Genomic DNA, 17,510 nt, shown 5'->3' on the forward strand with positions numbered 1-17,510 from the left:
ATAAAAACACTCGTGCAACACGCTTACTAACTGATAAAGCAGCACCGATCAGTGAGTTGTGGACGATGAGAAACAATAATCTTGCTTCACATTACAAGCCCAGCTCATGCTTGACGATTGATGAACAATTATTTCCTTACCGTGGACGCACACGGTTTACGCAGTACATACCGTCAAAACCTGCTAAATATGGTATCAAGGTTTGGTGGATTTGCGATGCCACAAATGCATATCCACTGCATGGACAAATATATACTGGCCAAGCAGAAACTGGTAGGGAAACGAACCAAGGCGAACGAGTGGTGAAGGATTTGTCTGCCAAATACCAAGGAAGTGGCCGAAACATTACAATGGACAATTTGTTTACGACCTTGCCAGTTGCAGAACTGCTTCTCACCTGGAAACTCACGATCGTTGGAACTTTGCGCAAAAACAAATCATATATTCCTCAAGCAGAACAAAAACAGGACAATTGGTTCAACGACATTTGGCTTCAAAAATAATGTGACAATGTGCTCTTATGTTCCCAAAAAAAATAAAGCAGTAATTTTGCTTTCGACCATGCATAATGATGCTGAAATAGCTGACAGTGGGAAACCTGAAATAATTGAATATTATAATCGTACCAAAGGTGGTGTTGATCGAATGGACCAAATGTTTGCGGAATAGCCAACACAAAGACAAACAAAACGATGGCCACTAGCGATGTTCTTCAACAGGTTGGACATTACAGCTCTTGCAGCCTACATTGTCTACGATTTGAATAACCCTATGTTGCCTTGGAGAACAAACAACAAGCGTAAGCAGATCCTGCGCAGCTTGGCTGAAGCATTGTGTATGCCCATTATTGAAGCCAGAGCCATAAATCGTCAAGTGACGCGAAATTTTTCGACTAAAATTGCTATTGAAGCATATTTCAACCGACCGGTGGAATCAATGGTGTCAACAGCAGCATCAACATCTGCCGCAGCGCGCACGCCAAAACCTGTGTCCGGATCTTGCTATTTATGTTACGCACAAGAGGAAAAACGCCGTAGAAAAACCAGAAAGCTGTGCGACAAATGTAAGAAGCCAATGTGTCTTGAACATTCGGTCACATCAACAAATTGCTCTATTTGCCATGATTTTCCTTAGATATAAGATGCATTTTTATAATTTTTATAATAAAAGTCAATAATATAATCTGTGAAATGAATATTTTTAATTTTTCAAATAAAAAAATAATATAAAAAATGTTTTTTTTTTTTTTATTATTATGAGGATTTTTACTATTGGGGTACAAACGTATCCCGGGTGTGTGTTTACGTATATAATGTGTTTGGAAGGCTGTAGCTCCTGAACCAATGGTCCGATCTGGTTCAAATTTTGAATTTGAACTCAAAACTAAATAATCTTCCTAGATCCGAAGTATAGGTATAGAGGTATAGCGGTTCAAAAGTTACAACACTTCAAAGTTGAAAGTGGATACATTTGTACCCGGGTGTGTGTTCTAGGGTTAAGAGACCCTTTTAGATGTAGATGCCTATATCTAATTACTTCTTATATCCCACCAAATAGCAACTTTGATCTATATAAAATGCATGTGGATAATATTGTCTCGCTCGCATTAAATGATCCATCAGATAGTAATTTGTGGATATTGGGGGATTTCAACTTACGCAATGTCCAATGGACAGACACTCTTTCTAATTCGGTTCTCACTCTATCCAATGTAAGTGCTGCCCATGAGTCTTATTTTATTGACTGTATTCTCAGCCTTAACCTTAAGCAAATCAATAAATTTGTTAATACTCTAAATAGGATCCTAGATCTCATATTTGTAAGCGATAATATTAATTATAGTGTTTATGAATGTATATCCCCAATAACTCCATGTGATAAGCATCATGTTTCCTTAGTTATAAGCCTGGATTTTTACGAATATTCTTCTACTTGTACAGCCTCTATGGATAAAATCGCATTCAAATTTGCTACCTGCGATTTTTCCAACTTGAATAATCTGCTGCTTAATAACGATTGGGATGCCCTTTTATCAGATTTAAGTACTGCTAACTGTTTTTCAACTTTTAAAAGGGCTATGTATGAATTCTGCCTGGAAAATATACCTGTCAAGAAAAAATTATCATATAAAGTACCCTGGTACACGAAAGATTTAAAAAAGCTTAACAACTTAAGAAACAAATATTATAAAAGATTTCAGTTAACCAGAAACCATAACTTGTTTCTTAAATACCAACAATATTCAAAAGAATTTAGTCGCTTAGACAAATACCTGCACAAAAATTACATTCGATCTGCTGAGGTGAGCATTAAATCTAACCCGAAATGCTTTTGGACTTATATCAAATCCAAGAGGTCATGTTCAAATATCCCATCTTCAGTTTTCCTGGACGATAATTTTGCTGAGTCTCCAGAAGATGTGGTTAATCTGTTTGCCGACTTTTTTAGGTCGAATTTTGTTTGCGCTGATAGAAGCACCACAGCTAGCATTTCTTCTGATATCAATTCGAGCCTTAATTTTGGCTCCCTGACATTATCAACTGAAGATATTACAAAGGGGGTAGCTTTCCTTAAACCCTCTTCTCAAACTGATATTTTCGGTCTGTCTGCCCTGCTATTGAAAAAATGTTCTGCCCTAATTCAACCACTAAAAATCATTTTTAATAAGTCTCTTGCTTCAGGTATATTTATTGATGAATGGAAAGTTACTTCCATAACCCCTATTCTAAAAGGTGGTAAGAAAAACGATGTTAGGAACTATAAGCCCATCTCTAAACTCTCAACAATTTCTAAACAGTTCGAGTGTGTAGTTAAAGACAAACTATACTTTGCTACTAAATCTTTTATTTGTCATGACCAGCATGGCTTTGTTTCTGGGCGGTCTACAGTTTCAAACTTAGCAGTTTCCACCGACTACTGCGTAAAGGCGTTTTCTTTTGGATTACAGGTGGACTGTATATATACGGACTTCTTGAAAGCCTTTGATAAAGTCCCTCATAGTATACTAGTCGAAAAACTTCCCTGCCTAGGTTTTCATTCATGCTTCTTGGAATGGATAAGATCCTACTTATCCAACAGACCCTGTGTTGTAACCATAGATGGTATGTCTTCTGACTCTTTTGTGGCTTCCTCTGGGGTGCCGCAAGGAAGTATCTTGGGTCCTCTACTGTTCGTCCTTTTTATAAATGACATTAGTAGCTGTTTCTCATTCGCAAATTTTTTACTCTATGCAGATGATCTTAAGGTATACACTATAATTAAAGATTCATTTGACGAGGTAAGGCTTCAATGCGATATTGACGCTCTCCATCGCTGGTGCCTGAAATCTCGTTTATCTTTAAACATAAATAAATGCTTTAAGGTGACGTTTGCAAAGATTTTGAATGTTCGCAATACGTCTTATTTCATATCGAATCATATTCTCAATAATGTCGGCGAAATTAAAGATCTAGGGGTTATATTTGACACGAAACTTTCATTTAACAACCATGTTAACTATGTAATTGCGAAAGCATACTCAGTACTTGGTTTTGTACGTCGTAATAGCACTAATTTCTCTGACCCATATACTTTCAAAGCGTTATTTATAAGTTTAGTGCGTTATCATCGCGAATATGCCGTATTCGTTTGGAGACCACATAGCCAACTTTTTATAAAAAGACTGGAACGTATACAAAAAGTTTTTCTTAAGTATGCTCTTCGGTCACTGAAATTTGAAAGTCCTGTTCCTTCGTACGCTTCGCGTCTCAAGCTGATAAACTTGCAATCTTTAGAAAGCCGGAGATCTATCCTTTCTTTAACCTTTACATTTAATGTTATTCGAGTCTCTTTTCCATTTTACTTGGCAAAAGTCAAGACAAGATTTTCCAGTAATGCTCCCTTGGCGAGATCTATGCGAGAACTTAATATATTATCGGAAATAATCATAATTAATTTCTCTATGACAAAACAAGCTTTTTTAAATCTCCTTCACAATACTTTGTAATGTTAATATTGTACTAGCATTAGCAAAACCATTTATCTACTAGTCTGTAAGAAATATTGTTTTATAGACTAAATAAATAAATAAATAAATATTCTTAGCGTAATCAGTTCAAGGTAGCTCGCTTGACTCAGCGCATCTTTTTCGCTTTATCAGAAAACCATTCATTTATTTAGCAAATCTCTAAAGGGTAAGGAAAACCAAATCAGTTGAGAAGTACCACTGAATTCTAAGACAGGTTGATAAAAATCTCTCTCTAGCTCAGCTGAACATTTCCCTTTATAAAAATCCGGCATTCAGTTGATAAGTAAGTAAACATGCATGTATATTAAAAACTGACCTAGGTGGATACGACCGCCAGGTCATTTTCAAAACAAATTTCTAAAGGACACAAGTCATCTTCTTATGAATACGATAAACTTTTATCATAAATATCGATATTTTTTCACAAACTTTTATCTATGCTATGGCTAATTTTATCGTTTTTACTGTTGCTATTATCGAAATTATTTCATGGCATCGATATTTTTAGCGAAAAATGTATTACCTTTTTGCTGTTCCATTTATAATTAACTTTAGATATCGATATGTTTTTTAACACTGCAGTGATAGATTTTATCGATAAATTTATGAAAAATTATGTCTGGCTTATCGATATTTTTTACCGAAAATTTAAATGTCGCTGAAATTGTTATGATTATAATTTTTTATTTTATCGGTATCGATATTTTTACCGTTGTAGTTATTTTTATCGTTCGTGTTATCGAAAATTATATAGCTAACGCTCATAAGTACTAACATCGCCGTAATTTTTGATTTGTCTCCGATAATTTTATATCGATACCTTTGTTGTTATCGTTTTGTATTTGTTTTCATTTTCGTTCTACAATTGATGATTTCACTTTCACACTCCAAGTTTGCAACTGAAATAATTCCTTATCGTTTCCACTTCATAAGCATAGCTATATAAAACTTACTGAAACCAAAGTAGTTCTCCGAAATCGAAAGCGATTTATGAACACTTTTTCTAAGCAGCATGGAAATTTCTATATTCAAATAAAACTCGCTGCAAACATAGCCGTGTTACTACATCAGACCTTTTATCAATCGATTTGCTTTTCAAGTCATGCCAATCTTCATGAAAGTAATTAGATGTATCCACGATGATCGCCCCTCTGGGCATAACAAATATATTACAAACGAGGCAATTAAATTTCAAAGAAATGGAGAAAATAAAATGAAAAACTTGCATACGTACATGGAGCGTTCCACACCAAAACGGACGAAGTTCACACTTCATGTTTTTGATTTGGTTCAAATTTTTAGGGTTGATGCATAAACAAACTTAAACTTTACAGCATAAAAGCAAAAACAAATCGATTTAATAGCTTTCCAAATATGTCGAGAACGGGGCGAGGGAAAAAATCACACATACCCACATCAAAATTCTCTATGAAAAGAAATATTTGAAAATGATTTGTTCTTAAAAACTTTTTCACATACAAATTTTTTGATAAAAAGAAAGTTTTTGAAAATATGCCATCTCAAAAAAATATTTAAAAAAATCCCAATGGTAGCTCTGAGTATTGCGCAATATTTAAGTATAATAATTTGAGTTATGAATTTTTTTAACACCGAAGTTGAGTAAAATGAGTACATTACAAATTTACAAATTTTTGGTTTTTTTTAATTTGAGTATGCAGTTTTGTATCCCATAAAATTTTAGTACAATAAAGTGTAAGTTTTAAGCTACTGAAAATTGCGTTGATTTTTAATGTTTTTTATGCTGACGGCTTTCCGCACTTATATCTTATGGAAGAAAATTCGCAAAACCGTTCTCAAATAAAATTAACGCCAGTTTTGCAGCAGCTTAAAACTTGGACTTTACTATACTAAACTTTAATGGGCTACAAAACCCGCATACTCAAAAATATTCTAAAAAAAAAAAGATTTAAAAAATGTTTATATTTTATATTTATAATGTACTCATTTTACTGGACTTCGGTGTAAAAAAAATTTATAACTCAAATTATTGTAAAATACTATACTTAAATATTGCGCAATGCTCAGAGCTAACATTGTGTTTTTTTTCAATTTTTTTTTTGAGCTGGCATATTTTCAAAAACATTTTTGTTTGTCAAAAAATTTGTATGTGAAAAATTTTTCAAGAAACAAATTTTAAAGATACTTATTTTTATAGAGAATTTTGATGTGTGTATGTGTGGTTTTTTTCAAATTTTTCCCTCGCCGCGTTCTTGACATATTTGGAAAACTAGTAAATCGATTTGTTTTTGTGTTTGTACTGCAAAGTTTTTAAAAATGTACTAATCAAGCTTAAATTTCATATTTATTTATTAATTATGTTTATGCATCAGCCCTAAAAATTTGAAACAAATCAAACACATGAACTATAAACTCCGTCCGTTTTGGTATGGAACGCCCCACATACATATGTACGTCGATAAATATTTCTCAATTAAAATTACGCAAAACCATTCAATGTAGCTTCAAAGAAAATGTTCTTTGCAACAGCGCTCAACCATGTACGTAATGGCATGTATGAACATGTAATTTGTTGGTATACATACTTGTGAAAGAATGTGCAGGCAGTCAAATGCCACTTGCAAGCCAAACAAATAGAGGCAATCAAATAAAGTTTTCAAATGTGGTACTTTCGAACTTTTGCGCCTAGAACTAGGCAACCGTTAGCTTGTGAGAGCGGATGCAATGAAGAAAAGTTATAGAAAGTAAATGTTGGAGGAAAATATGGGGGCAAGTCTTTCATAACTTTTTTATCTGCGGAATGTGCGCGTATGCGCTTTGGGGGTTTGAGAAATACTTTCAAGGATGAAACACTTTTCATTCCAAGTGCAAATCGAACGAAGTAACTAGTTAAGAAAACTTAAGTTAAATGATTATTACAACATTTTAAACTCAAACTGTGATACAAAATTTGCAAATTTTTCCTATATTTATTTACTCCCACATGTCGCTGGCTCACCGTTGTGGCAGCGCGCATACAGGTAACTAAATTGGTTTCGTAACCACAAAACCAAACGAGCATAATTCAATGCATACAAAAAGGCACTGAAAGCGAAAAGTGGGTAAACAAAGCGCAAATAGAGGTATGTATTTACTTATGTAAGCGTAGCTACGAATGTATGTGGGCATATACAACTCACTCACTCGCTCTCACACATCAGTTTAATTCAATTCGACGTCAGCCTTGATGGCGAAATAAATTTTTCAACTACGTAAACATTCCCTCCACACACTCGCCTTTACTTTTCACACTAATTTTACAATACAACTACATAGGTGACAGCGGCGGCCGTTTACCTTAGCCGTCACTAAAAGGCAACATATGTTGCACAATTGAAGCGGAAACAAAAAAGCCATACCAACAAAAGCGCTATTTAGTAAAAGGGAAAACTGTGAGAAATGGGAAAATATATTCGAAGAAAGTAGCGGGCATTTAATATGGCGTTACAGTTGATAGATATTGGGATAACGGAGAGTGAGGTGAAAAACGTAGATGCTGAAACTGAAAAGCGAAATACTAGGAGCTAGCTTATATGAGCACCAAATAAGAGTGAACGTGTAAACATGAAAGTATGGTTGCGAAAAGCGCAGAAAATTCTAGCGGCTAGCCGAAGTTGTAAGTGATGGATTAAGCAAAGGCAAGTGAATGAAAAAAGGCGAAAATATTGGCAACGTGCTTGGGGCCATGAACATGCGATCACGTTGAATTACTATTACTTTGGTTGCAAGCAAGCTGGAAAATGTTTCCCATAGCAATACAACTGACTCAGGCAGGTTCTGTGTCTCGAGGAGGGATGGATGTGTATATAGAGCTTCTATGCTGTGCAATTTGGCTCGCCTTACTTATTGCTTATTTGTTGCCATCGCTGATATATAAATATACTAGTACAGATATAATGCATATACATATGTTGCTATATGCGTAAGTGTATGTATATGTTTATCCGTGCATAGCATCGTTGTATAATCTTATGCCACATCTTTCACTATCTGCGCAGCGTTAAACCGTAAAACGTTACGTAGCAAAACGTGACTTGCAGACGTGATGCTGTGCTGTTGCTTGTATATTTTAGTTTTACTTATTCGTGAAATATGTATCGTAAAATGTTCTAATATTGTGCTTAAGATTCCTTAGAACCTAGAATTTATTTTGACGTAGACAAATTAAAACAAAGCCTTGCTTATAGAACACGCGATTCGGTATACAATTGCCTGTCTTCGCAATATTGCTACCAAGAAAAGAGTTTTCTAGAAGGAGGTGACCCTCTATCTGTATGAAAATATCAAGACGTTCCTCACGCATATTTGCGCATAAGTTCGGCCAAAATCAGGCCACGGCGATTTCTCCAAGCAAGGTGCACTTAGATCACATGCATTTATCCTTCTCGGCGACAAGAGCCGAGGTGGACTTTTCTCTTGAGTTCACCCGATACAAAATTTCGATCAGATGGAGACAGCAGACATTCGAACAACTAGCTATGAACATGCACGAAGCTTTGAATGTCGCTTGGCTGTCAGAGTAGATATTTGTCTCGCTTGACGGATCTTAGTCTTACATTGGCCAGATATCTTTCTCGATCACCAAAAACTACGACTTGTAGAGTCTCTCATCCTGCCTGTTATTTTATGTGACGCAGAAACGTGCGTCACGATAACGAGCAAAGATGAGAAGGCTTAGAATAACCAACGATAGGTAGACGACATTTTGACCAGTTTCAGCTTTTGCCTGTTTGATGCTTACTATCCTAACTAGTATTATAAATTTTAAAGTGAATTTGTTTGTTTGTTAGGCTTTCACGCTTCAACAACCTTACCGATCATCGTGAAATTTTTTACACGGCTTTTATTTAGCCCAACTTAAAATATAGGATAGCTTTAATCATCATACTGTATATCTCTGAAAGTATTTGTGGCAGAGTACTGGAACTTAACATGGAGTCGGAATCAACCACTTATTATATTATTTGAAAGGATTTATTTCAATTTAACAACGTTAGTCAGGTACGCGGGCCAGAGATTATTATATACTACATTTTGAAGTCTATTAGCATTCAGCAACAGCCATAACTTTGGAATCACACGTCACATGAATTTGCATTGTAAAATAACTTTTGCAAAAAATGGTGCCGACAGATGGCGCAGGAGTCGTGATATTTAGAGAACCCATTTTTTTCGTATAACCCGGGACCTTACTCTGTAGCTCGAATCAATGGTAAATTTGTTCGAATTCGAACGATTTGCCTGGATTAACGGGTACTAACTTTATGATAAGAATTGCTTCTGTAAAAAAAATGGACCCAAAACATAGATGGCGTTGAAATCACGATATTTAGATGCCCCTCTACAAATTTACATTTTAGATGACTTAATAAAGCCCCATTCTTTAAGTATGCATACAAAGAAGCGCAAAATTGTTCAAGCTCCGCAAATATCTAAGGCACATCAACGGGTCACCGGTATATCAAGAAGAAGTGTGCTGAATTAGAGATAACACGAAATAGGAATATCACTGACCCCGTTTGACCGGGAAAACTCTATAATCTGGCAAGGTTCTGCTCTTCCGCCCTTTCAACCTAAACTAATAATTTTTACATTACAAACCGTTTTTGCATAGCAACACTATTTTTGTATTGGTGAACGCAAAAGTTCTTACAAGCGGACATTTGCTAGTAGATAATAACATTGTAACAGGCCGATGTCTATACACTATAGATATTAAATTAAAGTTAATATGGGGGCCTTTATTAGAACAACAGAGTGTTTGTCTGTCTGTCTGTATGTCTCTACGCACATCACTCACATCTAATGCGTGCAATTGAATGCAGCTTACAACGATGTATTGCTAGAGGTCTTACTTAAAATATAGAAAATAATTAGGGAGCTGCCACCTGTTTGAACATTTCAGTCTAAGTAAATTAGCAAGATAAAGTAAATATTGCAGTATAGTTGACTAAAGAAGGAGGTTTACGTACGCTTACAGTCGAAAATATTTTTGTGGGAGGTTGCCACATCTTTGAAAATTTTAATTTGATTTAATATATAATCAATTTAGATATTGCAATATAGGAATCAATTGAAATTGTTAAGGAAAGCTTACTGGTGAAAGCAATTTTGAGGAGAGTTGCCATCTGGTTGAAAAATTTTAATAAATTAAATTGATAAAATGAATGAAATATTACGATACGGATATAAAATTAAAGAGGTTTAAGAAAGTTTACTGTGGAAAATATTTTTGGAGCGGGTTGCGACCTATTTGAAAAATTGAATTCAATTTAATTGACAAGATAAGCTCAATAATGCAATATGTGTATCAAAATAAAGTATTTGAGAAATCTTTAATTTAGAAATACATATCTGAACTAGCAACTACCCTTCGCAGAGACTTCAAAGTACTTTTGTTTTGTAAATTACGAAAATTGTTATCGAAGTTTTTTGGTATTGGCCCAAAGCGACAAATAGTTTCAGTGCCAAATACAAATAAGAAGGCGCGTCGTCGCGGCGCAAATCAGCAACCAACCGATGAGTGGCAAGTTGCCTGTAAAAATCCTTCTTCCGACCCTTCAGTCAAGGGTCGACCCAACCATGCAAAGGTCACCAGTGCCTCCTTCCAACGAATGGCTTTCATCGACGCATCGTTCGAGGAAATTTGAGTGTGCATGAGGCTATTTAGTGCTACTTTAACCAAGAAGTAATAGGTGGTTGTCATCTGGAATAAAGTTTAAGCCTCCACGAAGAGTTCAGCCAAGCACTCGGCACAAATATTAGAGTCAAATATTAATTACGTTTCATTTTATTTTATTAGGTTTTACTTAATGTTATTTTACTTTATTTCGTTTTATTTGAATTGCCTTTCTTTAAATAAATGTTTACGTATTTTTCCTCTTGTTTTTGATAAATCGATTGCCCGCATCCCACATTCACAGTTTTCTCGCATACTAGTGCACCTCTTCGAAGGCATTAAATTCCATTCACCTATGAAATTCCAATGCGAATACCTTTGGGTTTATAGATTCACGCTTGTTTAAGTGAAATTCATTGTCACTAAATTCCAGCGGAAATTAAATTAATCGTTCCACTCAAAGGCTTTTTTTTACTGCTAATAACAATTAAATAAAAAATATTTACTGCTAGAAAAAAAAATTTTTATTTAATTATCTTTTAATTAGCTTACTATAATACAAAAAAAAAATTACCGACTGTAAAATTTATAAAAATGGAAGAATTATGTACGAATGTATACGATATTCCTAGAGCATCTAGATACATTTCTGCATCAAAAAGAAAATTTTGGAAAAAATGTCGCTTACGTTATTTTGGCGGTTAGGGCTCGATATACTACAGACTAAGTTCATGTTGAACAAATTTTCCAGCTCGTCATTTCTCAATTGTGCGCTGATGAAAGGGACGCGGCTGCTTCGTTAGCGGTAATCGAAATTAATCAACAAAGCCAGACGAATAGCAAATTTCTTTATGGTTTCATTCACTTCACATATTTAGTTCTTGTTGTGGCTTCGTAGTGCCTTATGTGCTCTTATATCGTTGTTGTTGCCGTTTTATCGTTCTATCGTTCTATTCCGCAGCGAAGTAACAAAACCACAGCTAAGCTAACAAAGTCACTACGAGTTGTATTGTTCTTTTATTTTTTGCCCCCGCTCTAAATTTTTTAGCGATTTTTTCTACTCTTGCAGCCAAATTAAAAACATTCGCAGCAGTGGAATGATGAGCATTTTCTAGAAAATCGCTACAAAACATAAAGTAGCAAAAATCTATTACTTTTTTGTTTTTATTCTATTTCCTTCGCCACAACACAAATGTGCCAGCATGCAATTCAACGCTACGATTGTGCTGTGTGTCGGATGTGGCAAAGGCGTTGATGTGGCTGTTGCAAGTAAAGCTCGGAACACTTTGACGACTGCAACTTCACGACGTAACGACAGCGACATCATTTTGTCGACAAATGTCGCCTTGAAGCCAGCTTCTTAAACATTTTGACGACCTCAGCGACATAGCAAACAGCTGATTTTAAAGTTTGACATTTTGGTATATTTATTTCACAAATTGTGTATTTTTATTTAAGTAAATAAGAAAAACATGAACAATCAAGAATATGTGATTAATTTTGCGACAATTTAATTTTGCAGCACTACATCTACTCATTGTCGCCGGCAAAATTAGAAATAGATTTAATTTGGCGACGTCGACAATTGCAGTCCTGCAGCCAAGATGTCGTGCTGTCTTCAAAATAATTGTGTCCGTAAGAACGTGTGTATTTAAAATTTGACAGATGCTGCTTGTCGCTTGCTGTCGTCAAAGTGTTCCGAGCTTAACAATTGTGGCAACAGACAGCAACTTCAATGCGCCTCGGCGCATAGCCAGCAGCTGCTGATGACTGCGCTAAAACCACAGCGGATGAGGGAGAGAGTAGGCGGAGGCAACAGAGGCAGCAGCGGCGGCACTAAACCAACAGACACATATGTTTTTGCTATGGAGCTAATGTACAGCCAGCAAGTGAATTGCCATGCATTACAATAGCAACAACTAATGTTAGTAATAGCAAGCAGGCAAGCAAGCGAGACATGTCAATAACTGAGACGTGGCAACACCGCAATTGCTGTTGCTGGTGGATGTGGTGGCGATGGTGGTGGGTGTGTTGCCGTTGCTATTGAAGGGTGCGAAACGTTATAGCAGTAAAGTTCAATTAATTGCAAAATGTTCACACACCAACATTAACGCAGACAGGAACTTGCACTAAACCACGAAAGAGTAACACAAGGCATGAACGTTGATATGCAGCACTACAATATCCACAAGCTTTTTCACATGCATATGTATTTTAAAGGTATCTATGTTATACGCTCACGCATATTTACATTAGGGTGGTCCAAAAAAAAGAAGGCGGGGGAATAAAGTCGGGGTTTTATTGCTTTATATTTGTTTTTATTGAAAAAATATACCTTTTTTTAACCAGAAAATGTTTAAAAGTCGCTATAAATTCTGGTTCCGATTGGATTGGCGGGAAAGGTCTGTCGTACAGGGGGCAAAGTCAGATTCCTCTATAGGGACTTAAAAAATTAAATCCTTTTTTTCATCTAATAAAGAAGTCTTCATAGGGTAATCTGAACTTTGGCCCCTGTGCGACACGCATTAACCGACTTCATTCGGGACCAAAACTTATATGTGATATTTTCGACTATAGTAGCATCGATGTAGGGGTTGAGGCTTGGGAAATCTGACGTAAAAATTTGCCTCCTTTATTTAAGGATCACCCTAATATGTATCTTATGTCTTATCGGGGAAAAACAATTTTCAGAAAAATGGTATAGCATCCTTGAAAACTATATTTTTTAATAGGAAAACTCTGATCCGCTACAGGAGACTTTAAAAAATAGCACCCAATTTTTTATTTCACCATTTCTTAATACATATCAACTATTTTCATGGGTTCCCATTGCATTTTATGTGGTTTTTGGCACCTATTATTCTTTGAGGTCTGCTGAGGAGACTAAAAAGTTTTTTTTCGGTAGAAAATATTGATTTTAAAAATTCTATACAATTTCTATTTTGAAAATTCATTTTTCCCATATAAAATACGGGGGAAACTTTGAGCTATTTGAGCTACCTCTAACTATTTTCTGATTTAAAGAAAACATGGGTATATTTTGCTCGATAAAGAACCATCCTAGGGGGTGAGAGCACTTAAAATCCGACTTTACTTTGTTTGGACCACCATAATGTACATACTACATACATAAATACATGCCATATAAAGTCTACTTGGTGTATGAGTAATGTAAATATGTTGTTATCTGGATTAGTATTTACTCTTTATATGTATGTATGTAGTGTAGTGCACTGCCTTTTGGTAATGCATTTGGTTTGGTTTTACTTTCTCGTTCAATAACATATGCGAAGCCACACACATACTTGAGTATAATCCATTGAAATTGAATTAAAATGGTGAGAAGCGTAAAAATGTTTGTATGCAGTGCTTTTGCATTTGTACTCATTTTTGGCATGAGAAGGTGCATGGTTTAGTTAACAAAGTAAGCACATTTCTTTGAAAAAATTATAAGATAGAAAAACATTCAACTTATCGTAGTGAGAATGTATTTAGTTAGACGAAAACATTTTAAATGTAAGCTAATCTAGAAAAAGTTGTCGCCTGTCTTCATTACATAAATAATTCAACGACAATATGTAGCAATTAAATAATAAGTGCTCTGCCATCCCATCAGTGATAGAATTTTCGTAAACTTTTACACAGTAGCGTGTGGTAAGTTTTCTTTGCCCTAAGGGTTTTCACATCGCTTTAGTAGAGGCTATCGGTCGCGAGGTCCAGTACCGTTAGGCCCAAATAACAATCACCACTTATCTTCTGACAATTAGCCTACATATATTTTCGAACGAGAATATAAAAGGAAAAAAAATGAAAGTGTGATTTAATTTGAAACCATTGAAAAAAATTATTAGAAACTAGCATATGCCTTTATTAGTGATTATTTGATATTTTATATATTTTTATGCGAACTTAATTATTACGAATACAATAAATATTTTACATTGAGCCAACTAAATATTATTATTCATTGTGCTGCAATAGCTTAATCCGATTTAGCTTCTAATTATACCTACTCATTTTAATATAAGTGTTGTTGTTAAATTATTTTGGTTGTAATAATATTAAAAAAAGAAAAAAATCAAACCCCTTAAAAATTTATATTATAAATTATACGCGAAAAATTAACAAAATAAATTTTAAAAATTATAACATGAATAAAATATTTTCATTTTTAAATCTTTTAATATATTAGAGTTTCTTTTTATTTTACTTCTTTTTGTTTAAATTTATTGTTATTGAATGTTGTTGTTACTTGATGTTGTGCGTAAGAAAATAAAAAAAAAACATAAGTAGCAAAAAATCAGAAGCATAACTTATGCTTAAAAAAATTAAAAGTTTCTCAAAAATTAAAAAATGTATCATTATAATATTTGCAAGAAAAATTTATTAAAGAAACGCTGTCCATTCGAAGTAAAATTTGAAGTAAAAAATCAATCAAACACTAAAATTCCAAAAAAAATATCAGTAAAACTTTTCAAAAGTGTCATTGAAAATATACAATCGAACAAAATATTACAAAGTTATAAACAATTTGAATATTTCTTTACAAAATTTAATTAAATTCTGAAATTGTAAACTTCAAAAGTTTTCTAAAGGAAAAATATTACTATTAGAAAAATCTAGATAGATTTTTCACCAATTATTCCAAAACTTTTTACAATCTATGTTGTAAGTGCTGCCACATAAAAAAAATAATAATTGTTTCCGTTACTTGTTACTTGTTAAATGCTACTTATTCTACATTTATTGTTTTACTCGTAAACGTAAATGTGTTTTCTTTCACATTACTCGTTAGTCGTTAATAAACGTGTCGCAATTTGTGTCATTCAAATGTTTATCAAAAACAAAAAAAAACAAAAAACTTTTAAAATTGCACTTAAATCTTAAACAACATCCAATAACAATAATATTTGAAACTTATGTTTTCTTCTTCTTCTTTTTTCTTCTTTTCTTTCTTGTATATGAATCACAACAAAAACGCAATTGCCACAAAAACTAAATTGTTCTACGCACAGCTTTTGAAAAAGTCAACCGCTGCAACAACAACGCAAACATTCAAGATGTCCAATTCAATTGCAACAGCAACAACAACAATGAAATCAATGCTGCTGATTCAGCTGAATTCGCCTGCGCAACAATGGCACAGTAAATTCAACAACAAAGTAGCGCGCAAACGAACGTAAAGTGATATGTACATACATACATATGTAGAATGTGTCAAAACGTGTCAAAGAAAATTAAGTAAATTCAAGTTCTTGTGAGCGCGCCTGGGCGTAAGAGAACGAATTAAAAAAAAAATTGTAATATTTAACCGGTAATTTTAACAAAAGTGCAAAGAGTACGTCCAAGCTAAATACTTTCTGAAGCCAAAGGAGAAATTTTATAGAAAACTTAAGTACGCAATTCAAATTAAAATTTAAAATTTGAAAAATTTTTAGGTACATATAAGTTTTGGAAATTAATAAATTAATGCTTTTTTAGTCAAAAGACATACTTAGTATTTTAGCTAAACAAGAAGGCAAATAAATTTAAAAATATTAGCTTAAATAATCCAACCGCCAACAGCAACTGCTTAGCTTTCCTAAACTCTTCCGTGGTGATCAAAAGATTCAATTAATAAAACATATTTTAGCCACCGATACACATAAGCAAAGATTTATAGTTTTAAAAACGTGCCTAATGGAGCCAAAAAATTTAGCAAGAAAATATCTTTAAAGCAAAAACTAAAGAAGTTTTAAAAAACACTTAAAAATAAATTATTAAAGCTGAAACCAGGTTAATTCATTTGAAAGAGAATAATAACAAAATCTACACGCAAAAAATAATAATTTTTAAAATAAACTTGAATACGTGCAAAACAACCTGAAAATAAAAAATTGAAATTTTTCAACACAAAATAAGTTGTGGTGTTAAAGTGTAAAATTTTGAACTTAACTCACGAAATTATGCTTTGAAAAGTAAGTTAAATAGACATATTTAATATTTGCATTAAATACTATGAAATTTTAGATAGTGAACTCAACAATTTTCAAAAATGATATGTGCATATCCCTAATTTGCAAATGCTAGTGACTAATGTAAAAAATTTAACAACGCATATTTGAAATTTTTATAAATAAAATAAACATTTAGTAGATATAAAAGAAGAGCAAAAATAGCTTTTAGTAAGAAAAAAAAACAAGAACGTATTAGTAAAGAATCAAATATTATTATTCAAAATAACTCAAATATCTCAACTGTATAAAGCAAAACATTAAAAAAACAAGGTTAAAACATATATATAATACAGGGATTTAAAAGTTGAAAGTTTTAACAAAAGCAAAAGACGTATATAACACTTAAGAAGCTTAAATTAAAATTCCAAGAAAAATAATTTCGTAATTCATAATAAATGATAGTAAATAGCGCGACTATTTTAATAAAAAATAACACTTAATTTTCCAAACTAAGTTCTATAAGAAAATCACATTTTAAAAATCCAACAACTGGAGACTAAGAGAGCGCGGTTAACCAAGGTTTCTATTCATTAAAAAGTAAGCGGATTATATATGTACGTGTATGTATGTATGAGTTTTTTCAATGAGTTACTATATGCATGAATATGCCTAGGTATTGATATGTGTTAATATAAGTTACTTTAATCTAAATGTTATAGCCTAATCTACTCAGGGGTATTTTTTTCGGCACTCCAAATCAATGGCATTCTTGCCAGGGGCAAACATATTTTTTATAAAGAAGTTTGTGCAGTGGTTTGTGTAATGTGTATTAAGGGAACGGATTTATCTATAAAAAGGCAAAATAAAATAGCGAAATAGGCATTAAAAGGCACTAGAAATCGCAAAAAAGGCATTGAAAAAAGACGAAAAA

General features: G+C 33.6%; 1 protein-coding gene across 2 annotated transcripts in view; it reads left to right on the forward strand.

The window, feature by feature from the left end:
- LOC118738808 overlaps window positions 1-15,898 on the forward strand; it is a 374,533-nt gene extending 358,635 nt beyond the window's left edge. For both annotated transcript variants that reach the window (XM_036469798.1, XM_036469799.1), the window contains exon 4: window positions 15,659-15,898. In XM_036469798.1, the coding sequence (XP_036325691.1) occupies window positions 15,659-15,792 (134 nt within the window). In that variant the 3' untranslated portion in view covers window positions 15,793-15,898. The remainder of the gene's footprint in view (window positions 1-15,658) is intronic.
- The last annotated feature ends 1,612 nt before the right edge of the window (window positions 15,899-17,510 follow it).

Source organism: Rhagoletis pomonella, unplaced genomic scaffold (assembly GCF_013731165.1).
Source record: "Rhagoletis pomonella isolate Grant_MI unplaced genomic scaffold, Rhpom_1.0 Rhpom_scaffold_00005, whole genome shotgun sequence".
In the NCBI taxonomy this organism is placed as follows: domain Eukaryota; kingdom Metazoa; phylum Arthropoda; class Insecta; order Diptera; family Tephritidae; genus Rhagoletis; species Rhagoletis pomonella.